The sequence below is a fragment of the Ranitomeya imitator genome, chromosome 5, assembly GCF_032444005.1.
Source record: "Ranitomeya imitator isolate aRanImi1 chromosome 5, aRanImi1.pri, whole genome shotgun sequence".
Lineage (NCBI taxonomy): Eukaryota > Metazoa > Chordata > Amphibia > Anura > Dendrobatidae > Ranitomeya > Ranitomeya imitator.
Window position 1 is genome coordinate 679,636,396 of NC_091286.1, and position 24,695 is coordinate 679,661,090.

The 24,695-nt window shown below is 39.6% G+C and overlaps 1 protein-coding gene across 1 annotated transcript in view; it reads right to left on the minus strand.

Annotated features, from left to right (window-relative positions):
- The window catches only part of PKHD1 (PKHD1 ciliary IPT domain containing fibrocystin/polyductin), a 918,515-nt gene that overhangs the window by 836,994 nt on the left and 56,826 nt on the right, over nucleotides 1–24,695 (minus strand). Inside the window, exons 15-25 of the mRNA XM_069726855.1 lie at nucleotides 20,778–21,053; nucleotides 19,868–19,957; nucleotides 19,688–19,778; nucleotides 19,207–19,349; nucleotides 18,075–18,205; nucleotides 15,260–15,429; nucleotides 14,852–14,990; nucleotides 14,610–14,764; nucleotides 13,429–13,613; nucleotides 11,039–11,161; nucleotides 10,696–10,801 (exon numbers count right to left, since the gene is read on the minus strand). Coding sequence (XP_069582956.1) covers nucleotides 10,696–10,801; nucleotides 11,039–11,161; nucleotides 13,429–13,613; nucleotides 14,610–14,764; nucleotides 14,852–14,990; nucleotides 15,260–15,429; nucleotides 18,075–18,205; nucleotides 19,207–19,349; nucleotides 19,688–19,778; nucleotides 19,868–19,957; nucleotides 20,778–21,053 — 1,609 coding nt within the window. The remainder of the gene's footprint in view (nucleotides 1–10,695; nucleotides 10,802–11,038; nucleotides 11,162–13,428; nucleotides 13,614–14,609; nucleotides 14,765–14,851; nucleotides 14,991–15,259; nucleotides 15,430–18,074; nucleotides 18,206–19,206; nucleotides 19,350–19,687; nucleotides 19,779–19,867; nucleotides 19,958–20,777; nucleotides 21,054–24,695) is intronic.

Below are 24,695 nucleotides of genomic sequence, written 5' to 3' on the forward strand. Positions count from 1 at the left end.
GAACTCAGCCAACGGCAAAAAGGACACCCAATCATCCTGGTCTGCAGAAAGAAAACATCTCAGATATGTTTCCAAGGTCTGATTGGTTCGTTCGGTTTGGCCATTTGTCTGAGGGTGGAAAGCCGAGGAAAAAGACAAATCAATGCCCATCCTAGCACAAAAGGCTCGCCAAAACCTCGAAACAAACTGGGAACCTCTGTCAGAAACGATGTTCTCTGGAATGCCATGTAAACGAACCACATGCTGGAAGAACAAAGGCACCAAATCAGAGGAGGAAGGCAATTTAACCAAGGGCACCAGATGGACCATTTTAGAAAAGCGATCACAGACCACCCAAATGACTGACATCTTTTGAGAAACGGGAAGGTCAGAAATGAAATCCATCGAAATATGTGTCCAAGGCCTCTTTGGGACCGGCAAGGGCAAAAGCAACCCACTGGCACGTGAACAGCAGGGCTTAGCCCTAGCACAAATCCCACAGGACTGCACAAAAGTACGTACATCCCGTGACAGAGATGGCCACCAGAAGGATCTAGCCACTAACTCTCTGGTACCAAATATTCCAGGATGACCAGCCAACACCGAACAATGAAGTTCAGAGATAACTTTAGTAGTCCACCTATCAGGGACAAACAGTTTCTCCGCCAGACAACGATCAGGTTTATTCGCCTGAAATTTTTGCAACACTCGCCGCAAATCAGGGGAGATGGCAGACACAATGACTCCTTCCTTGAGGATACTCGCCGGCTCAGATGAACCCGGAGAGTCGGGCACAAAACTCCTAGACAGAGCATCCGCCTTCACATTTTTAGAGCCCGGAAGGTACGAAATCACAAAATCGAAGCGGGCAAAAAATAACGACCAACGGGCCTGTCTATGATTCAAGCGCTTGGCAGACTCAAGAGAAGTAAGGTTCTTATGATCAGTCAATACCACCACACGATGCTTAGCTCCTTCAAGCCAATGACGCCATTCCTCGAATGCCCACTTCATGGCCAGCAACTCTCGGTTGCCCACATCATAATTACGCTCAGCAGCCGAAAACTTCCTGGAAAAGAAAGCACATGGTTTAAACACTGAGCAACCAGAACCTCTCTGTGACAAAACCGCCCCTGCTCCAATTTCAGAAGCATCAACCTCGACTGGAACGGAAGAGAAACATCTGGTTGACACAACACAGGGGCAGAACAAAAACGATGCTTCAACTCCTGAAAAGCTTCCACAGCAGCAGAAGACCAATTAACCAAATCAGCACCCTTCTTGGTCAAATCGGTCAATGGTTTGGCAATGCTAGAAAAATTACAGATGAAACGACGATAAAAATTAGCAAAGCCCAGGAATTTTTGCAGACTTTTCAGAGATGTCGGCTGAGTCCAATCCTGGATGGCTTGGACCTTAACCGGATCCATCTCGATAGTAGAAGGGGAAAAGATGAACCCCAAAAATGAAACTTTCTGCACACCGAAGAGACACTTTGATCCCTTCACAAACAAAGAATTAGCACGCAGTACCTGGAAAACCATTCTGACTTGCTTCACATGAGAGTCCCAATCATCTGAGAAGATCAAAATGTCATCCAAGTAAACAATCAAGAATTTATCCAGATACTCACGGAAGATGTCATGCATAAAAGACTGAAACACAGATGAGCATTGGCAAGTCCGAACGGCATCACTAGATACTCAAAATGACCCTCGGGCGTATTAAATTCAGTTTTCCATTCATCTCCTTGCCTGATTCTCACCAGATTATACGCACCACGAAGATCTATCTTAGTGAACCAACTAGCCCCCTTAATCCGAGCAAACAAGTCAGATAACAATGGCAAGGGATACTGAAATTTAACAGTGATCTTATTAAGAAGGCGGTAATCTATACAAGGTCTCAGCGAACCATCCTTCTTGGCTACAAAAAAGAACCCTGCTCCTAATGGTGATGACGATGGGCGAATATGTCCCTTCTCCAGGGATTCCTTCACATAACTGCGCATAGCGGCGTGTTCAGGCACGGATAAATTAAATAATCGACCTTTAGGGAATTTACTACCAGGAATCAAATTGATAGCACAATCACAATCCCTATGCGGAGGTAGGGCATCGGACTTGGGCTCTTCAAATACATCCTGATAATCAGACAAGAACTCTGGGACCTCAGAAGGAGTGGATGACGAAATAGACAAAAATGGAACATCACCATGTACCCCCTGACAACCCCAGCTGGACACCGACATAGAGTTCCAATCCAATACTGGATTATGGGTTTGCAGCCATGGCAACCCCAACACGACCACATCATGCAGATTATGTAGCACCAGAAAGCGAATAACTTCCTGATGTGCAGGAGCCATGCACATGGTCAGCTGGGTCCAGTACTGAGGTTTATTCTTGGCCAAAGGTGTAGCATCAATTCCTCTCAACGGAATAGGACACCGCAAAGGCTCCAAGAAAAACCCACAACGTTTAGCATAATCCAAATCCATCAGATTCAGGGCAGCGCCTGAATCCACAAACGCCATGACAGAATACGATGACAAAGAGCATATCAAGGTAATGGACAGAAGGAATTTGGATTGTACAGTACCAATGACGGCAGACCTATCGAACCGCTTAGTGCGCTTAGGACAATCAGAGATAGCATGAGTGGAATCACCACAGTAGAAACACAGACCATTCAGACGTCTGTGTTCTTGCCGTTCAACTCTGGTCATAGTCCTATCGCACTGCATAGGCTCAGGTTTAATCTTAGACAATACCGCCAAATGGTGCACAGATTTACGCTCGCGCAAGCGTCGACCGATCTGAATGGCCAAAGACATAGACTCATTCAAACCAGCAGGCATAGGAAAACCCACCATGACATCCTTAAGAGCCTCAGACAGACCCTTTCTGAACAAAGCTGCCAGCGCAGATTCATTCCACAGAGTAAGTACTGACCACTTCCTAAATTTCTGACAATACACTTCTATATCATCCTGACCCTGGCACAAAGCCAGCAAATTTTTCTCAGCCTGATCCACTGAATTAGGCTCATCGTAAAGCAATCCGAGCGCCAGGAAAAGCGCATTGACATTACTCAATGCAGGGTCTCCTGGCGCAAGAGAAAATGCCCAGTCCTGAGGGTCGCCGCGCAAAAAAGAAATAATAATCAAAACCTGTTGAATAGGATTACCAGAAGAATGAGGTACATAGGAGGCAGTATCATAGTAGTTATATTCTTGTACATATATGTTATGTAGGCAATCCAGTGACACAGTGTGCCAGCAATCAGAGCACATAAAGTGATCTGACAATAACCCAAAAACAATAGAACGAGCTCTGAGACGTGGAATCTCTGTAGACCGCAATACCTGAACCTATCCTAAACACAACTAAAGGCAGCTGTGGATTGCGCCTGTCACTACCTATGCAACTCGGCACAGCCTGAGGAGCTGACTAGCCTGAAGATAGAAAAACAAGCCTGACTTGCCTCAGAGAAATACCCCAAAGAAAAAGGCAGCCCCCCACATATAATGACTGTTAGCAAGATGAAAATACAAACGTAGGAATGAAATAGATTCAGCAAAGTGAGTCCCGATATTCTAGATAGAGCGAGGATAGCAAAGAGAACTTTGCAGTCTACAAAAAACCCTAAAGCAAAAAACCACGCAAAGGGGCAAAAAGACCCACCGTGCCGAACTAACGGCACGGCGGTGCACCCTTTGCGTCTCAGAGCTTCCAGCAAAAACGAATAGACAAGCTGGACAGAAAAAGTAGCAACAAAAGCAAAGAAGCACTTATCTAAGCAGAGCAGCAGGCCACAGGAAAGATCCAGAAGCTCATGTCCAACACTGGAACATTGACAAGGAGCAAGGAAGACAGAATCAGGTGGAGTAAAATAACAAAGCAGCCAACGAGCTCACCAGAACACCTGAGGGAGGAAGCTCAGAAGCTGCAGTACCACTTGTGACCACAGGAGTGAATTCAGCCACAGAATTCACAACACATATAGGCAGTATTATAGTAGTTATATTCTTGTACATAAAAGAAGTAATATTGTAGTTATATTCTTATACACAGGAGCAGTATTATAGTAGTTATATTCTTGTACATAGGGACAGTATGATAGTAGTTATATTCTTGTACATAGGGGGCAGTATTATAGTAGTTATATTCTTGTACATAGGGGCAGTATTATAGTAGTTATATTCTTGTACCTAGGAGCAGTATTATAGTAGTTATATTCTTGTACAGAGGAGCAGTATTATAGTAGTTATATTCTTGTACATAGGAGCAGTATTATTGTAGTTATATTCTTGTACATAGAGGGTAGTATTATAGTAGTTCTATTCTTGTACCTAGGAGCAGCATTATAGTAGTTATATTCTTGTACATATGAGCAGCATTATAGTAGTTATATTCTTGTACATAGGAGCAGTATTATTGTAGTTATATTCTTGTACCTAGAGGGTAGTATTATAGTAGTTCTATTCTTGTACCTAGGAGCAGCATTATAGTAGTTATATTCTTGTACATATGAGCAGCATTATAGTAGTTATATTCTTGTACATAGGGGCGGTATTATAGTAGTTATATTCTTGTAGAAAGTGGCAGTATTATAGTAGTTATATTCTTGTACATAGGAGCAGTATTATAGTAGTTATATTCTTGTACATAGAGGCAGTATTATAGTAGTTATATTCTTGTACATAGAGGCAGTATTATAGTAGTTATATTCTTGTACATAGAGGCGGTATTATAGTAGTTATAGTCTTGTAGAAAGTGGCAGTATTAAAGTAGTTATATTCTTGTACACAGGAGCAGTATTATTGTAGATATATTCTTGTATATAGTGGGTAGTATTATAGTAGTTCTATTCTTGTACCTAGGAGCAGCATTATAGTAGTTATATTCTTGTACATATGAGCAGCATCATAGTAGTTATATTCTTGTACATAGGGGCAGTATTATAGTAGTTATATTCTTGTACATAGGGGCGGTATTATAGTAGTTATATTCTTGTAGAAAGTGGCAGTATTATAGTAGTTATATTCTTGTACATAGGGGCAGTATTATAGTAGTTATATTCTTGTATATAGGAGCTGTATTATAGTAGTTATATTCTTGTACATAGGAGCAGTATTATAGTAGTTATATTCTTGTATATAGGGGCAGTATTATACTAGTTATATTCTTGTACACAGGAGCAGTATTATAGTAGTTATATTCTTGAACATAGGAGGCAGTATTATAGTAGTTATATTCTTGTACATAGGGGCAGCATTATAGTAATTATATTCATGTACAAAGTAGCAGTATTATAGAAATTATATTCTTGTACATATGGGCAGTATTATAGTAGCTATATTCTTGCACATAGGGGCAGTTTTATAGTAGTTATATTCTTGTACATAGGGGCAGTATTATAGTATTTATATTCTTGTACATAGGATGCAGTATCATAGTAGTAATATTCTTCTACACAGAGGCAGTATTGTAGTAGTTTTTTTCTTGTACATAGAGGCAGTATTATAGTAGTTATATTCTTGTACATAAGGGTAGTATTACAGTAGTTATATTCTTGCACATAGGGGCAGTATTATAGTAGTTATATTCTTGTACATGGGAGCAGTATTAAAGCAGTTATATTCTTGTACATAGGGGCAGTATTATAGTAGTTATATTCTTGTACATGGGAGCAGTATTAAAGCAGTTATATTCTTGTACATAGGAGCAGTATTATAGTAGTTCTATTATTGTACATAGGGGCAGTATTATAGTAATTATATTCTTGTACATAAAAGAAGCATTATAGCAGTTATATTCTTGTACATAGGAGCATTATTATAGTAATTATATTCTTGTACATAGGAGGCAGTATCATAGTAGTTATATTCTTGTACATATAGGCAGTATTATAGTAGTTATATTCTTGGACATAAAAGAAGTATTATTGTAGTTATATTCTTATACACAGGAGCAGTATTATAGTAGTTATATTCTTGTACATAGGGACAGTATGATAGTAGCTATATTCTTGTACATAGGGGGCAGTATTATAGTAGTTATATTCTTGTACATAGGGGCAGTATTATAGTAGTTATATTCTTGTACCTAGGAGCAGTATTATAGTATTTATATTCTTGTACACATGAGCAGTATTATAGTAGTTATATTCTTGTACCTAGGAGCAGTATTATAGTAGTTATATTCTTGCACATAGGGGCAGTATTATAGTAGTTATATTCTTGTACATAGGGGCAGTATTATAGTAGTTATATTCTTGTACATAGTAGCAGTATTATAGTAATTATAGTCTTGTACATAGGAGCAGTATTATAGTAGTTATATTCTTGTACATGGGAGCAGTATTATCTACTATATAATTGTCTAAGGGTCACTTCCATCTGTCTGTCCTTCTGTCACGGTTATTCATTCGCTGATTGGTCTCGGCAGCTGCCTGTCATGGCTGCCGCGACCAATCAGCGACAGGCACAGTCTGGAAGAAAATGGCCGCTCCTTACTCCCCGCAGTCAGTGCCTGTCGCCCGCATACTCCCCTCCGGTCACCGCTAACACAGGGTTAATGCCGGCGGTAATGGACTGCGTTATGCCGCGGGTAACACACTCCGTTACCGCCGTTATTAACCCTGTGTGTTCCCAACTTTTTACTATTGACGCTTCCTATGCGGCATCAATAGTAAAAAATGTAATGTTAAAAATAATTTTAAAAAAAACCTGCTACTCACCCTCCGTTGCAGCCTGCGCCGGCCGCCATCTTCCGTTGCAGGCTCTGGTGGCAGAAGGACCTGCCATGACATCACGGTCATGTGACCGCGACGTCATCACAGGTCCTGCGCTAATACCAACCCTGGGACCGGAACCTGCCGTGGACTACAAGGGCTCCCTCGGAAAGGTGAGTATATGTTTATCTTTTATTTTTTTCACCTGTGACAAACCTGGCTGGGCAATATACTACGTGACTGGCCAACATACTACGTGGCTCTGTGCTGTATACTACTTCGCTGTGCAATATACTACGTCACTGGGCAATATACTACGTCACTGGGCAATATACTACGTCACTGGGCAATATACTACGTCACTGGGCAATATACTACGTCACTGGGCAATATACTACGTGGCTGCGCAATATACTACGTAACTGGGCAATATACTACGTGGCTGCGAAATATACTACATAACTGGGCAATATACTACGTTACTGGCCAATATACTACGTGGCGGCGCAATATACTATGTAACTGGGCAATATACTACGTGGCTGCGCAATATACTATGTAACTAGGCAATATACTACGTTACTGGCCAATATACTACGTGGCTGCGCAATATACTACGTTACTGGGCAATATACTACGTGGCTGCGCAATATACTACGTAACTGGGCAATATACTCCGTGACTGGCCAATATACTACATGGCTCTGTGCTGTATACTACTTCACTGTGCAATATACTACGTGGCTGGGCTATATAGTACGTGGTTCTGTGCAATATACAACATCACTGGGCAATATACTACGTGGCTCTGCAATATACTACGTAACTGGGCAATATACTATGTGGCTGCGCAATATACTATGTAGCTGGGCAATATACTACGTCACTGGGCAATATACTACGTGGACATGCATATTCTAGAATACCCGATGTGTTAGAATCGGGCCACCATCTAATTATAATCTTGTACATACGAGCAGTATTATAGTAGTTATATTCTTGTACATAGAGGCAGTATTATAGCAGTTATATTCTTGTACATAGGAGCAGTATTATAGTAGTTATATTCTTGTACATAGAGGCAGTATTATAGTAGTTATATTCTTGTACATAGGGGCAGTATTACAATTAGTTATAATCTTTTACATAGGGGCAGTATTATAGTAGTTATATTCTTGTATTTAGGGACAGTATTATAGTAGTTATATTCTTGTACATAAGGGCAGTATTATAGTAGTTATATTCTTGTACATAGGAGCAGTATTATAGTAGTTATATTCCAGTACATAGGGGAAGTATTATAGTAGTTATATTCTTGTACATAGGATCAGTATTATAGTAGTTATATTCTTGTGCATAGGGGCAGTATTATTGTAGTTATATTCTTGTACATAGGAGCAGTATTATAGTAGTTATATTCTTGTACATAGGGGCAGTATTATAGTAGTTATATTCTTGTACATAGGAGCAGTATTATAGTAGTTATATTCCAGTACATAGGGGCAGTATTATATTAGTTATATTCTTGTATATAGGATCAGTATTATAGTAGTTATATTCTTGTACATAGGGGCAGTATTATAGTAGTTATATTCTTGTACATAGGAGCAGTATTATAGCAGTTATATTCTTGTACATAGGAGGCAGTATTATAGTAGTTATATTCTTTTACATAGGGGCAGTATTATAGTAGTTATATTCTTGTACATAGAAGGCAGTATCATGATAGTTATATTCTTGTACATAGAGGCAGTATTATAGTAGTTATATTCTTGTACAAAAGGGGCAGTATTATAGTAGTTATATTCTTGTACATAGGAGCAGTATTCTAGTAGTTATATTCTTATACATAGGGGCAGTATTATAGTAGTTTGTTGTGAATTCAGCTTTTGGGCTCCCTCCGGTGGTTGTAGAGGGTAAAGCAGTTGTGCCTGGACTGCAGGAGCGGACAGGTGTATCTACTAATTGCAGGACTGACTGGGGTATATAGCTTTGCAGGATCCTTTAGTCAGTGCCAGTTGTTCATTGTTCTTGAAGGATTCACTTCCCTGCTGGTCTCTCCAGTTTGCTGTGTTTTTCTACAAAGATAAGTCCTGGCTTTGTTTTTGCTGTCCACCTGCAGTGGACCTTATAGTTCTGTGCATTTTCATGTTTTTGTCTTGTCCAGCTTGGTCTGTGAAGGATTTTTTGCAGCCTAGCTATTTCTCTGGAGATGCAGATATACCCCCCATGTCTTTAGTCACATGTGGTGATCCGTATTTTCTGCGGTGGATATTTTCTAGTGTTTTTATACTGACCGCATAGTACTCTGTTCTATTCTTTCTTTTTAGCTAGTATGGCCTCCTATGCTAAAATCTGATTTCATATCTGCGTATGTTTTTTCCCTCTCCTCTCACAGTCAATATTTGTGGGGGGCTATCTATCCTTTGCGGATTTTCTCTGAGGCAAGATAGGTTTCCTGTTTCTGTCTTTAGGGGTAGTTAGATCTTAGGCTGTGCCGAGGGATCTAGGGAGTGTTAGGTACCCCCCACGGCTACTTTTAGTTGCGCTGCTAGGTTCAGGGTTGCGGTCAGTACAGGGACCACCTTCTCCAGAGTATGTCTCATGCTGCTCCAAGGCCACCAGATCATAACAGTAGTTACATTCTTGTACATAGGGAGCAGTATTATAGTAGTTATATTCTTATACATAGGGGCAGTATTATAGTAGTTATATTCTTGTACATAAAAGCAGAATTATAGAAGTTATATTCTGGTACATAGGGGCAGTATTATAGTAGTTATATTCTTGTATATAGGGGCAGTATTATAGTAGTTATATTCTTGTACATAGGGGGCAGTATTATAGTAGTTTTATTCCTGTACATAGGGGCAGTATTATAGTAGTTATATTCTTGTATATAGGGGCAGTATTATAGTAGTTTTATTCCTGTACATAGTGGCAGTATTATAGTAGTTATATTCCTGTACATAGGGGCAGTATTATAGTAGTTATATTCCTGTACATAGGGGCAGTATTATAGTAGTTATATTCCTGTACATAGGGGCAGTATTATAGAAGTTATATTCCTGTACATAGGGGCAGTATTATAGTAGTTATATTCCTGTACATAGGGGCAGTAATATAGTAGTTACTATCTTGTACATAGGGGCAGTATTATAGTAGTTATATTCTTGTACATATGGGCAGTATTATAGTAGTTATATTCTTGTATATAGGAGCTGTATTATAGTAGTTATATTCTTGTACATAGGGGCAGTATTATAGTAGTTATATTGTTGTACATAGGGGGCAGTATTATAGTAGTTATATTCTTGTACATAGGAGCAGTATTATAGTAGTTATATTCTTGTACCTAGGAGCAGTATTATAGTAGTTATATTCTTGTACATAGGGGCAGTATTATAGTAGTTATATTCTTGTACATATGGGCAGTATTATAGTAGTTATATTCTTGTACATAGGAGCAGTATTATAGTAGTTATATTCTTGTACATAGGGGCAGTATTATAGTAGTTATATTCTTGTACCTAGGAGCAGTATTATAGTAGTTATATTCTTGTACATAGGAGCAGTATTATAGTAGTTATATTCTTGTACATAGGAGCAGTATTATAGTAGTTATATTCTTGTACCTAGGAGCAGTATTATAGTAGTTATATTCTTGTACATAGGGGCAGTATTATAGTAGTTATATTCTTGTACATAGGAGCAGTATTATAGTAGTTATACTCTTGTACCTAGGAGCAGTATTATAGTAGTTATATTCTTGTACATAGGAGCAGTATTATAGTAGTTATATTCTTGTACATAGGGGGAGTATTATAGTAGTTATATTCTTGTACATAGGGGGAGTATTATAGTAGTTATATTCTTGTACACAGGAGCAGTATTATAGTAGTTATATTTGTAAAAATGTGCAGTGAGATATTTATTTGCATAAATGAGGGAACAAGGGAAGATTTGTATTAAGGATACCTGCAGTATATTGAATGTCCGTCACTACAGGAGTTGCAGTCAGAAGATGTTGGAAAGAACAGGTTCCTGAACATTGAGCTGGGACATCATTCACATTAACAATGACCTGTGGAGAGAAGATATTGCAAACATGAAAAGTTAACGCCAGCGGCAGGAACACAGTTTACCAATGAAATTATTCTTCGCAACTGCACCACAATGCGGTATGCTAGAAAATAAGTTCCCAATACTGTAGTAATTGAGCAATAGAAAATAGATGGACATACGAGCAATCCTATAGACATTACACAATATATATACTGTAAAATTAATAAGCACAATGGGATTGCATGGTGTAGTTGACCTGAGGTTGTGGATTTGAAGAGGCAAGCATGTCCCCGAAAATCGGCCATATAAACACACCCCCATCGTAGACAACCCTTGTTATAATAGATGGTTCCAGGCCTGTTAGATTCTCAGCAAAAACCTGTGAAAGAGGAAGAAGAAAGTATTTTTATTGTCTTACACCAATAATAGAAATAAGATCATAACTTCGCATTTATGACATTTTTAATAGATGACCATCAAGAACCATGATTAATGGTAACAGCATTGTGGACTTTGCTCCATGCTCATTATCTCAGGCACCATGATCTCCAGGACTGATGGTTAATTGCTGACAGCCCTCGATATGATAATGTTCCACTGTGCACATGCACCAAACAAGTCATAGTTAAAAAAAAAAAAAGTTATGAACTGAAAAAGGTAATTAAATAAAGTAAAGCATAGTAAAAAAAAATTGCAATGCAAAACTTATAAACACACTTTTGTTAAGTAAGGTACAGTAAACAATTAAAAATATACATAATAGGTATCACCAACATTTATACTACAGGTGCTTCTCACAAAATTAGAATATCATCAAAAAGTGAATTTATTTCAGTTCTTCAATGCAAAAGGTGAAACTCATATATTATATAGAATCATTACACATAGTGATCTATTTCACGTGTTAATGTTGATGATTATGGCTTACAGCCAATGAAAATCCAAAAGTCATTATCTGAGTAAATTAGAACAATTAACAAAAATACCTGCAAAGGCTTCCTAAGAGTTTAAAAAGGTCCCTTAGTCTGTTTCCGTAGCTCCACAATCATGGGGAAGACTGCTGACTAGTGATGAGCGAGTATACTCGTTGCTTGGATTTTCCCGAGCACGCTCGGGTGACCTCCGAGTATTTATGACTGCTCGGAGATTTAGTGTTCATCGCAGCAGCTGAATGATTTACAGCTACTAGCCTTCTTGATTACATGTGGGGATTCCATAGCAACCAGGCAACCCTCACATGTACTCAGCCTGGCTAATAGCTGTAAATTATTCAGCTGCCGCGATGAAAACTAAATCTCTGAGCACTAAAATACTCGGAGGACACCCGAGCGTGCTCGGGAAAATCCGAGCAACGAGTACACTCGTTCATCACTACTGCTGACTTGCAGATGTCCAGAAGGCAGTCATTGACACACTCCACAAGGAGGGTAAGCCAAAAAGGTCATTGCTAAAGAAGCCGGCTGTTCACACAGTGCTGTATCCAAGCATTATCAAAGGTTGACGATTATGGCTTGCAGCCAATGAAAACCCAAAAGTCATTATCTCAGCAAATTACAATACTTTATAACACCGGCTTGAAATGCCCTACTGAAATGTATGTTCAGTAAATGCACTCAATACTTGGTCGGAGCTCCTTTTGCATCAATTACTGCATCAATGCGGCGTGGCATGGAGGTGATCAGCCTGTGGCGCTGCTGAGGGGTTATGGAAGCCCAGGTTGCTTTGATAGCAGCCTTCAGCTCGTCTGCATTGTTGGGTCTGGTGTCTCATCTTCGTCTTGATAATACTCCATAGATTCTCTATGGGGTTAAGGTCAGGCGAGTTTGCTGCCAATCAAGCACAGTGATACTGTTGTTTGTACACCAAGTATTGGCTCTTTTGGCAGAGTGGACAGGGGCCAAGTCCTGCTGGAGAATTATATTTCCGTCAAAAAAAGGGTTGTTGGTAGAGGGAAGCTTGAAGTGCTCTAAAACTTCCTGGTAGACGGCTGCGCTGACTTTGGTCTTGATAAAACACAGTGGACCTACACCAGCAGATGACATGGCTCCCCAAACCATCACTGATTGTGGAGACTTCACACTAGACCTCCAGCAGCTTGGATTGTGGCCTCCCCACTCTTCCTCCAGACTCTGGGACCTTGATTTCCAAATGAAATGCAAAATTTACTTTCATCTGAAAACAACACCTTGGACCACTGACAACAGTCCAGTTCTTTTTCTCCTTGGCTCAGGTAAGACGCTTCTGGCATTGTCTACTGGTCATGAGCGGCTGACACAAGGAATGTGACACTTGTAGCCCATGTCCTGGATACGTCTGTGTGGGTGGCTTTTGAAAATCAGGTCAATCTTCAAAAAAATATTAAATATAATCCCTTTTCTGCCAATTTTAAAATTAGGGTGTTTCGTACTTCTAAAGTTTGAAATTGTCATACACCCCCAAGAAGATATTTACAAACCCTCAGCATATTTATGACGCTCTCCCCATAACAAGCCCCCATTTTGCAGCCAGAAAACTATACACTTACGACTACACCAACAATCCATCATGTGCCCCGGTCATACATATTTCATGCATACCTACCTGCAAAACTATGTACAATTAATCAGGTCATGAAAAAATACTTAGCATGCGCTTGTAAAAACATACCTGAAGGAAATTCGGAAGATCTCCAGTCATATTTCTCCACGTCAATGTCCAAACGATTTTGTGACAAGTGTTAACATCTTTGGCAATGGTAAAGTCGCTGACGTCAATGTAAGGATGAGTGATGTCATCAGTGTGATGGGTAAGTAAGTCTCTGAGATCACTGGGAGAGACGTGGACTGGAATTCCTAGAAAACCATAAACCATAATCTGTAGGACTAAAAACTCTACGTGACCTAGGCAGCTGGTGTATTAAAGTAATGGCTTTTCATCATGGTGGTCATCATGAGTAGCTCTAAGGTTCTTTGAGAGATTGGGTACGTAGAGTTAATTTATTCTTCTGGGTTCAGCGGGAGACCTGTTACTTATGGTTTTTATCCTCCATCATATCTTCTACTGATATAAATAACTTGACCAGAGTCTTATAGAATTATTATGACATAATGTTCTTTACCAATAAAACTTTTTATTTATATTGTTTCTCAAGAGGGAACATCCAACCATTCTCCTAGATGTACCTGCCATGGCTCCAAACCATTTCAATAATTGTCATACGAAGACTCTTGGTGACATGACAAGGTCATTGGAAAAAACTTTCACACTACCAAAGATGGACAGGCTGCATCCAGGTCGAGACCATTTTTGGAAATCATGTCTTCCTTCCTTTTCCTACCTAACAGGAACCTCTGCTTCCATATCCAATGCCTACTTTTCGAAAGTCCCCATTCTATCTTTTAATAACCAATTGTCCAACACCAAATAGTCCAAACCCTTTTAAGGTCAGGCCCATACCACTTCTGTCTTTCTTAATGGATATACATAAAGCTACACCGGTTAAACCCAACACTGAGATATGATGGTGATGTCCAGCTATATGATGTGGTATGATGGTGATGTCCAGATACAATCTGAAGTTTTTTTCGAGTTATTACACTACTTAGCATAGTTGTGTTATAAGATCCAGATTTTAAAAAGTTGATGTTCCCTATGAGGAAGAGGACAACGAAAAGAACGAATGCCCAAAAATGAAGCAGGTCATCCTAAAGAGATAAAATGTACTACTATGCCTGCACTGAGTGGAAATTTTGGGAACCATTCAATGCCTCAGTTTAATTGGGGCAAATACATTTTGTAGTCAGTCAGTCCTGTTCACACTCTGATTATTGGATTGTGCAAACTCTTACCTGATATGATAGCGCCAGATAAATCAACCGAAAATGTGCCGCCAATTGGTGGACTCGCTGCTTGTAACCTTGTAGCTACTAGAGTTATATCTTCTCCTCCCGTTTGTAGCTTCTGTACATGGTGATTATCTCCAATAGATTCAGTGGAAGCCCCACTGAAAAAAAAAAAGAAAAATCTGTATCACTACCAAAGTGTAAAAAATCAACCATGACTTTAAACAGCAAATAATAATTTATTTTACCATAACTCTATAAGTGGAAGATTGATACCACAATTGGCCACCAGGGCGGTGAGATTATAGGATGGATAACTTCCAGTAATAATTGTGTTAATGAGTTGATGACCTCCAGGCAGTGCTTGTTTAGGATCCACACGTTGAACTAAACAATCAAAATATTTATATAGGTTGACAAGAAAATAGATATATTTTAAACACATGAAAATCAACTCGATAGCAAAAGAAATCCTGTTATCTACACAAAACAAAACTCAACAAATTCAGCTTTGCTACATCTGCATATATTATAATATAATATTTTATTTGTTATACAGTACATTTTAATCAGTATTTCCATTTTAATTAATTATCCTAAGTATAAGAAGATGAATATTACTAAGCTCCCTAAGGATAAGTGGATGAATCTGGTACCTGTTATATTTTTGTTTGCGATAGTGATTTCATCAGTAAAATACCAATGCTGCTCTTCATTTTCTGTCTGCAGCAGCATAATCTGATCCACATATATGGATGATTTTCTTTGTACTTCTTTCAAGGAATCTTGTAGGCACATCCAGAGATTAGTACACCCATAATTCCATCTGTAAAGAAGTATTATTTTTATCAAAAAGGATGGAACAATATAAATCTATAGGAGGAAACCCACGCAAACAACGGCAGAACATGAAAATGCGCTGCAGATGTTGTCTTTGGTGGGATTTGAACCCAGGACCCCAGTGCTGCAACGCCACAGCGCTAACGACTGAGCCTATTCCCATGCAAATCATCTGACCATGTGCTCTGGAACATTGTCTATAATTGGATGAGTCTGTAGTGTGAGGAACGTATCTGTCCACAATCCTGCAACGTTTTATACACATGGGTCGGATAGAATGTAGGGAGCGCTTACACAGTATTTACAACAATTTTGCCAATTGGTTAGTTTGCCCTGTAGTTTCTAATTGTTAACGACCTCTCTCCTACCTTGCATTTAGTTTTTGACCGTATTTGCCCTCTTGTCTTTTAATTTCTGCCCTGTACCCTAAAAATTATGTACTGTGCTTTGTATTGTCGCTAACCTTCTACGCTGAACTTGACAACTTTGGCGAACCTATTTTTTAATGCATATTTTTTTAGCCAAAAATCATATTTTGCAGTTGGGTTTCGGTACCAATTTTGCAACGTTCAACTTTACTGTCTTTTTTGTTTTCTTCCACATTGTTTGCTCATGAATGCGTTAACTGGAAATCTGTCAGCGGAGGAGGATTAAACTTTTATATATCTGTTTCTGACGTTCTTTCAAATGACTTATGATTATTTATGACCACAAAGTTTGGCTCAATGTTAAAGGAATCCAGGGTCACATCCAGTCAGGGTCAATTGTGAATCAATTCCCAAAGCCAGGTAAAGTGCCAAATTAGCAATCTGTGGCTGCAGTGATGTCACAGGTACATCATGCCGTAATGATGATGTTGCGCCGCGCCAGCTAACCAAAAGTGTAGGCGATAGAAGGCGGTTCTCAGGGTTACCATCCAATGGCTACAGACAACTGATGTGATCCCCAGACCCGGTCCGGCAAATAAAATGACTCATCTTTAGTCATAAATCAACACAGAGGAGCTAAAAGGGAGCAAATCAAATTGATCATTTTTAGAAATAAATCAACACAGAGGAGCTAAAAAGGAGCAAATCAAATTGATCATTTTTAGAAATAAATCAACACAGAGGAGCAAAAAAGGGAGCAAATCAAATTGATCATTTTTAGAAATAAATCAACACAGAGGAGCTAAAAAGGAGCAAATCAAATTGTTCATTTTTAGAAATAAATCATCACAGAGGAGCTAAAAAGGAGCAAATCAAATTGATCATTTTTAGTCATAAATCAACACAGAGGAGCAAAAAAGGAGCAAATCAAATTGATCATTTTTAGAAATAAATCAACACAGAGGAGCAAAAAAGGAGCGAATCAAATTGTTCATTTTTAGAAATAAATCAACACAGAGGAGCTAAAAAGGAGCAAATCAAATTGTTCATTTTTAGAAATAAATCATCACAGAGGAGCAAAAAAGGAGCAAATCAAATTGATCATTTTTAGAAATAAATCAACACAGAGGAGCCAAAAAGGAGAGAATCAAATTGTTCATTTTTAGAAATAAATCAACACAGAGGAGCTAAAAAGGAGCAAATCAAATTGATCATTTTTAGTCATAAATCAACACAGAGGAGCAAAAATGGAGCGAATCAAATTGTTCATTTTTAGTTATAAATCAACACAGAGGAGCTAAAAAGGAGCGAATCAAATTGATCAGTTTTAGTCATAAATCAACACAGAGGAGCAAAAAAGGAGCAAATCAAATTGATCATTTTTAGTCATAAATCAACACAGAGGAGCAAAAAAGGAGCAAATCAAATTGATCATATTTAGAAATAAATCAACACAGAGGAGTTAAAAAGGAGCAAATAAAATTGTTCATATTTAGTCATAAATCAACACAGAGGAGCAAAAAAGGAGCGAATCAAATTGATCATCTTTAGAAATAAATCAACACAGAGGAGCAAAAAAAGAGCAAATCAAATTGATCATGTTTAGTCAAAAATCAACACAGAGGAGCTAAAAAGGAGCGAATTAAAATGATAATTTTTAGTCATAAATCAACACAGAGTAGCAAAAAAGGAGCAAATCAAATTGATCATCTTTAGAAATAAATCAACACAGAGGAGCTAAAAAGGAGCAAATCAAATTGTTCATTTTTACTCACAAATCAACACATAGGAGCAAAAAAAAGACATAAAAGGATGTACAAACTCTCCCATTAGAACAGTGCAATTCTACATTAAAGGTATTTATTTAATTTACATAGTACATAGATCCAAACCGAAAATCTTAAAAAAAACAAGGTTCATCTTCAAGTCCTCGGTGGCAGAGTGGCCTTTAGAATCTTTTCCGGACTGCAAACTTTACATTTCCTCTGACCATCCACACAAGACTTCCCTGCATTCCGATGTACAATAGATGGCTCCATCAGAGCTACGAACATTGAGCCCAATCTGGGCATCTCACCCGCGGGGGTCCCAGATCACAGTCCATACAATCTTGGCTTGAGATGAAATTTTAGATTTTAATTAAATATATAAATATTATAAATAAATAAATATATATGCATTACAAAACTTAGTAAGTTTTACTTAAAGAAACAAAGATATATATATTTTTTATACTGGAAAAAAATTTCGGTAGACGTCTTACCTTTCTATGTTGGTTTTATTAAACTTCCATTGACAGGTAAAATTTTTCGACACCACATTTAGCAAACTGTTGTTGTACGTCACCGAAACCATCAAGTAGTCATCCAAATATCCCTTATAGGCAAAACATACCTGTAAGAGATGAGACAAAATGTAATTGATTGCCTTAAACTATGTAATGACCCTAGCTATGGAAACTGGACACACCCTAGTTTTTACATTTTGCCTACCACGCTGGTTGCATACCCTGCCAACCTCCCCATTGTTTTACCCCTGGAAAAGCAGATTCAGAGTGACCACAAATGTCCCAATGCTTAATAGTTGGCCTTCTATGAACTTGACATGTAAAGGCTGGGCTCCCTACTGATTTATGACCACATCCAAGATCAACTGAACTTTGATGTGGTCTGTGAGCATAAATCAGCCCAAAAAAAAAGCCCAAAAGAGTCACAAACACCCAGTGACAAAGATCTCACTGACGGATATAGAGTGCATTTGTTCTACAGCCTGCGATCTACACGGAAATAGGTTGTCTGTAAAAGCCAAAAGGTTAAAAATTTGTAATGAAGCCCAACTGTAAAAAATATTTTTAGTCCAGATCAACTGGCATTTTGTAACATTGTCTTCAGAAGAGTTCATATACTTTACCCAACGAGTTTCCAATATTCCACGATTTACTGATCTACTACTAACACTTGACTTAAAATCTTCTTATGTTTTATATTTCATTGTGTGAAATGTTTTTATTCATTGAGCCTGAAAAAAAAATGTATTCCTGAAGGTGATCAGGAAGTTGGCAGAATTTTGAGTGCAGCTCTGGATATCATAAATTATACCGCAACTATAATGTAACGCATGTGAAAATGTTTTCAGCACTATAAAAAAATAGTTAAAAAATTAAATTAAAAAAGTTTTGATTGATAAGTATCAGTTAAATGGAAACCCAACTGGTCTCACGGGACCCTGATAATCTTTCTTGTGTGACACTGTTTGGATTATCAGATCGGAGACCCCTGATAAATGAAAGAAACTGTATTATCTATGCAGAAAGGAGGTAGTTAACATAACATTTTAATGACTTTGCCTAAGTAGATGAGTAGATCAAGACCCTAATTAGCCCTGTATATACTTACAAATCGGTATCTGCTTAATTCATATCTGGTCTGCACGGCATTAGAACCTTTCAGAATATATCTAAGATTGAAGAAACTCCGTCTTCCACAATAAGGCTCCGCCCATGAGGAACGCCCTCCTTCCAAATGTGTTATATTACTCTCTGAAAAATGCCACAATTACAGTATGGATAAGAATTAACCCACTTTAGTTAATTCATCTATTTACTTTCATGTCTTGGTGCTTCTTCCATTTCTATGTCTATTTTTTTATGGTTACAGGAAGAAAAATTTTTTAATAAAAGGTTTGAAATTTAATCAAAATGTCTATTCACTAAAAACATATTATATTCTATGGTGTAAATTAGCCAAAGAAAGCAAGAAAAGAGATTAAAGGGATGATGATATCACATGATCTTTGTGACAGCTCAGGATCCCATCCCATAAAAATCAAGACAGTGAACACATCGGACAATAATTCAACTCCCTGTTCACATCTCACCATCTTCAAAGCCTCTGTACAGTAATACATCCTCCGAGCTACGGTCCGAAATACAATGTACTGACAGCATGTCCTCTATGACAGCCTGTACCTAACAGACCAAGAACACGGGAGAAGGTTTAGTCATCAGTATCGGGCTTCAGAACAAGAAATCACAGACTGCCTGATATTTGTACTCACCTGGTCGGCCGTGCTGTTTGTATAAAAAGCTTTACTGGATGTATTACCCCAACAAAACCGGACTTGTTCAAAGCCATCGAAGGTTAATTTCTAAAGAAGAAAGCAATTATAGTTATAGTCTTGTACATAGGAGCAGTATTATAGTAGTTATATTCTTGTACATAGGGGCAGTATTATAGTAGTTATATTCTTGTACATAAGAGCAGTATTATATTAGTTATATTCTTGTACATAGGGGCAGTATTATAGTAGTTATATTCTTGTACATAGGGGCAGTATTATAGTAGTTATATTCTTGTACATAGGGGCAGTATTATTGTAGTTATATTCTTGTACATAGGGGCAGTATTATAGTAGTTATATTCTTGTACATAGGGGCAGTATTATAGTAGTTATATTCTTGTACATAGGGGCAGTATTATAGTAGTTATATTTTTATCCATAGGGGCAGTATTATAGTAGTTATATTCTTGTACATAAGAGCAGTATTATATTAGTTATATTCTTGTACATAGGGGCAGTATTATAGTAGTTATATTCTTGTACATAGGGGCAGTATTATAGTAGTTATATTCTTGTACATAGGGGCAGTATTATTGTAGTTATATTCTTGTACATAGGGGCAGTATTATAGTAGTTATATTCTTGTACATAGGGACAGTATTATAGTAGTTATATTGTTGTACATAGGGGCAGTATTATAGTAGTTACCGTATATTCTTGTACATAAGGCAGTATTATAGTGGATAAATTCTTCTACATAGGGAATAGTAATAGTATTCTTCGACATATAGGGGTAACATAGTAACTTTTTTTGCTATAGTGAAATAACAATGAAATTCATTCATACGTGAAATGATTCAAGAGTTTCATAAATCTGCGGTATAAACAGAAAATGTATGACTCTTACTTGAACTTCAGGAATCCAGAATGAATGAGCCACAATCTGATGTTTCTCTCTTTTGTACGTAGTTACAACTTCTGGGTTCAGCCATGTATTGTGGATCTGAATCCCAATATTCATATTAGATTTTGGTCCAATTCCATTTTGCAATAATTCAATGTAATATTTTTTGCCTTGTACAAGTTCTATTTTTGGGGACTTTTGCTTCCATTGCACATTCCAGTCCAGCTCCCAGTGCTCAGTCCATGTGGAGATGCCTTGTGGTATGGAGGCAACTTCAACCTATCATTCAATACACATGACATTTTATCGGGTAGTGATTTCCAGTATCTAGATGTGAAGTGCATATTTAGCAATATTGCTTATTTTCTTGCTGTGTTAATTGTCAGTGGAATTTCTGTAAAATGTCCATCGTATTAGCATGGGACGCAACGCTAATAATCATCTGCTGATGTGGAGAGCACACGTAAGACCAGGGGAGTAGTCGCCCCCAGTTTTGAGGGGTGGCCAAGCCCCTTGTGGCTAATGATGCTAATGTTAAAATGTCACCCCCTGTTGTCACTGGTCCAGCAAGAATGAAATGAAGTGGTGGGTGTGAATGAGGCGAATTCTTTGTCTAGTGGTGTGGTTGCTGGTTTGGTGGAGGGTGAGGGGGTTATGGTGGAGGTGGGTTATAGTGATACTGTTGGTATGGATGTTGTCAATTGTCCGGTTGCCACCCCGATGGTGGCAACACCTGTCAGGAGTTATGCCAGTGTCACCTCCGGGAGAAATATGACGTCCTCCTCGTCTCCGGGCTCTGGGGACAGCATGTTGCAGCGCGTGTCCAAGAGGCTCTAACAAAGGGGGAGAGATCACTAATGATAGAGGGTCTTCTGGATAGAGAGGCATGGCCTCAGAGCCTTCCAAGAGAAAAAAGGGGGGGGGGATATAGTATGGTCCCACACAGGAGCCGGGCCCAGCAGTGTGCGTAGGAATGTGGTCTATCTTCGGTGGAGGGACAGTGATGTGTGTCCTCCAAGGTCTAAGGTTGTGGAGTTCCTACTGAGGATGGGCTTCAAGGTGATTGACATCTACGCTTTGATACATCCCTATTCCATGCCATAGGGGCTTGAGCTCTTCCGGTTGAATTATGAGTTGGCAAAAAATTAGCCTGGCTAGGCTAGCAAAACCAGGCTGTGTCTCGCGAAAACCGAGTCAAGAAAGTGACTGTCATGACTTGTAGTGAGTCGCTTCTTGTTATGACATCATGACATTGCTTGGCCGGTATGAAGAGGTGGTAGATATGCCAAAGAATAACCGTGACGAGTTTGGTATCTGGTCAGGGGTCTGGACGTTTATGGTAAAACTTAAGCGTTCAGGTGGTACGGTTGCCCACATACCATCATCTGCCTTCCTGGGTAGGGCTCGTATCCTGGTCTTCTACCAGGGGCAACCGAAGCTCTGTCACAGGTGCGGCGACCCCACACACTTTAGTGCAAACTGCACTGTGCAGAAATGTGCGTTGTGTGGGGACATCGGCCATTTTGCTGCATCTTGTGTAGAGATTAGGTGCCACCTGTGTGGTGAGTTAGGTCACCCATTCAGCCATTGTCCTCGCTCCTTTGCTAATGCAGTCGTGACCCCGGTGGGAGAAAGCCATGAGGCTGAATCTGCTGGGGAAGGGGCTAGCAGGGGTGAGGGAACTGAGAGGCCAAGGAGGAAAATCAATAAAAAGACGCCTGCCCAGCTGAGGCCCCAAGAGATGAGTTGGATGGGGAGGTCAAGAGGATCCACAAGAAGAAATGGGCCAGAATCCTCACATTATGAAAGTGTGCATCAGGATTATAAGCAGTAGCTAGAGGACAAGCGTAAGCTCGGCCCCAAAAAGAGAAAGAAGAGAGATAAAACAACTTCTGACCAAGGTACCAAAAGAAGGAAAAACTGACTCCCCTCTGGTTGGTCTTTCGAACCGGTTCCAAGCCCACGAGAACATCTCTTCCTCTGAGGAGGAAGCTGAGGGTGAGTTTCTGGCTTTGGCGGGGCTTACAGGGGGTGCTGAGTCTCCTTCTTCTGGGGATGTAAGATCCTTGGAGGGAGTGATGGACCCAGAGTCCGGAGATGAAGACGATAAAAAGAAAAAACACTTGGGAATGGACATCTCTGTGTCGTTAAAGAAGGGGAAGGATTCCTCCTCGAAGGCACAGGACAATGGGAGTGGGAAGAAGAAAGCCGTCTTACTTAATCACCAATACGGTACCCACTCCATTGACGCTGGTGTCCATTAATGTCACAAAAATAAAGTCAAATACTGCCAGATTTGTGGTCTTTGATTTTCTCACCCAGGCTGAAGCTGCCATTTTCTTTTTGCTAGAGAGAGTGGAGACTCGGGTCCTCCTATTGGTCTCTTGCAACCAAACCATATAGCGAAGTGGCGGTCCTTTTTGCTTCACCTGTGGAATGTCGACCGATTGTACACGGTGACTCCACCAGCAGAATATTCAGTGCAGCTCTGGAGTATAATACAGGATGTAACTCAGGATCAGTAATTGTTATGATCCGGTGACCTAGGAGCTGCATGAGAATTTTCACTGGAGAAAGTGGCCACTGTACTGACCGCAATCCTGAACTTAACACCGCAACTAGAAGTAGCCGTGGAGTGTACCTAACACACCTAGACACCTCGTCACAGCCGGAGAACTAAATACCCCTAAAGATAGAAATAGGAACACTATCGTGCCTCAGAGAAAATCCCCAAAGGATAGACAGCCCCCCACAAATATTGGCAGTGAGTCGGAGAGGAAAAAACATACACAGGCAGAAAAACAGGATTAGCACAGGAGGCCACTCTAGCTAGATAGGACAGGATAGGACAGAGTTCTGTGCAGTCAGTATAAAACCCTTCAAAACATCCACAGCAGAATATACAAAAATTCCTACATCTACTAAAAGATGCAGGAGCGTATATCTGCAACTCCAGTGAATCCTACAATCAGAGCAGGAATAAAACTGAAACAAGCACACCGGCATTGTGCCACAGAAACAAAAACCAAACACTTATCTTTGCTGAAATTGGCAGCGAGCAGGAGAAGCCAGAAAGTGATCCAACACTTCACAAGGAACATTGACAACTGGCAGGGACTAAAGAGTCCTGCAAAGCTAAATACCCCAGTCAGCCTTGCAATTAGTAGATACACCTGTCCAATCCTGCAGTCCAGGCACAACTGCATTACCATCTACAACCACCGGAGGGAGCCCAAAAGCAGAATTCACAACAGTACCCCCCCTTTGAGGAGGGGTCACCGAATCCTCACCAGAGCCCCCAGGCCGATCAGGATGAGCCTGATGAAAGCTACGAACCAAATCAGCGGCATGGACATCAGAGGCAGAAACCCCAGAATTATCCTCCTGGCCATAACCCTTCCATTTGACAAGGTACTGAAGCTTCCGCCTCGAAAAACGAGAATCCAAAATCTTCTCAACAACATATTCCAACTCCCCATCGACCAACACAGTGGCCAGAGGATCAACAGAGGGAACAACGGGCTCCACATATTTCCGCAACAAAGATCTATGGAAGACATTATGAATAGCAAAAGAGGCCGGAAGCGCCAGGCGAAAGGACACCGGATTAATAATCTCAGAAATCCTATAAGGACCAATAAATCGAGGCTTAAACTTAGGGGAAGAAACCTTCATAGGAACATGACGGGAAGATAACCAAACCAGATCCCCAACCCGAAGCCGGGAACCAACACACCGACGACGGTTAGCAAAACGTTGAGCCTCCTCCTGAGACAGCACCAAATTGTCCACCACATGAGCCCAAATCTGCTGCAACCTGTCAACCACAGAATCCACACCAGGAAGGTCAGAAGGCTCAACCTGCCCAGAAGAAAAACGAGGATGAAAACCAAAATTACAAAAAAAAAGGCAAAACCAAAG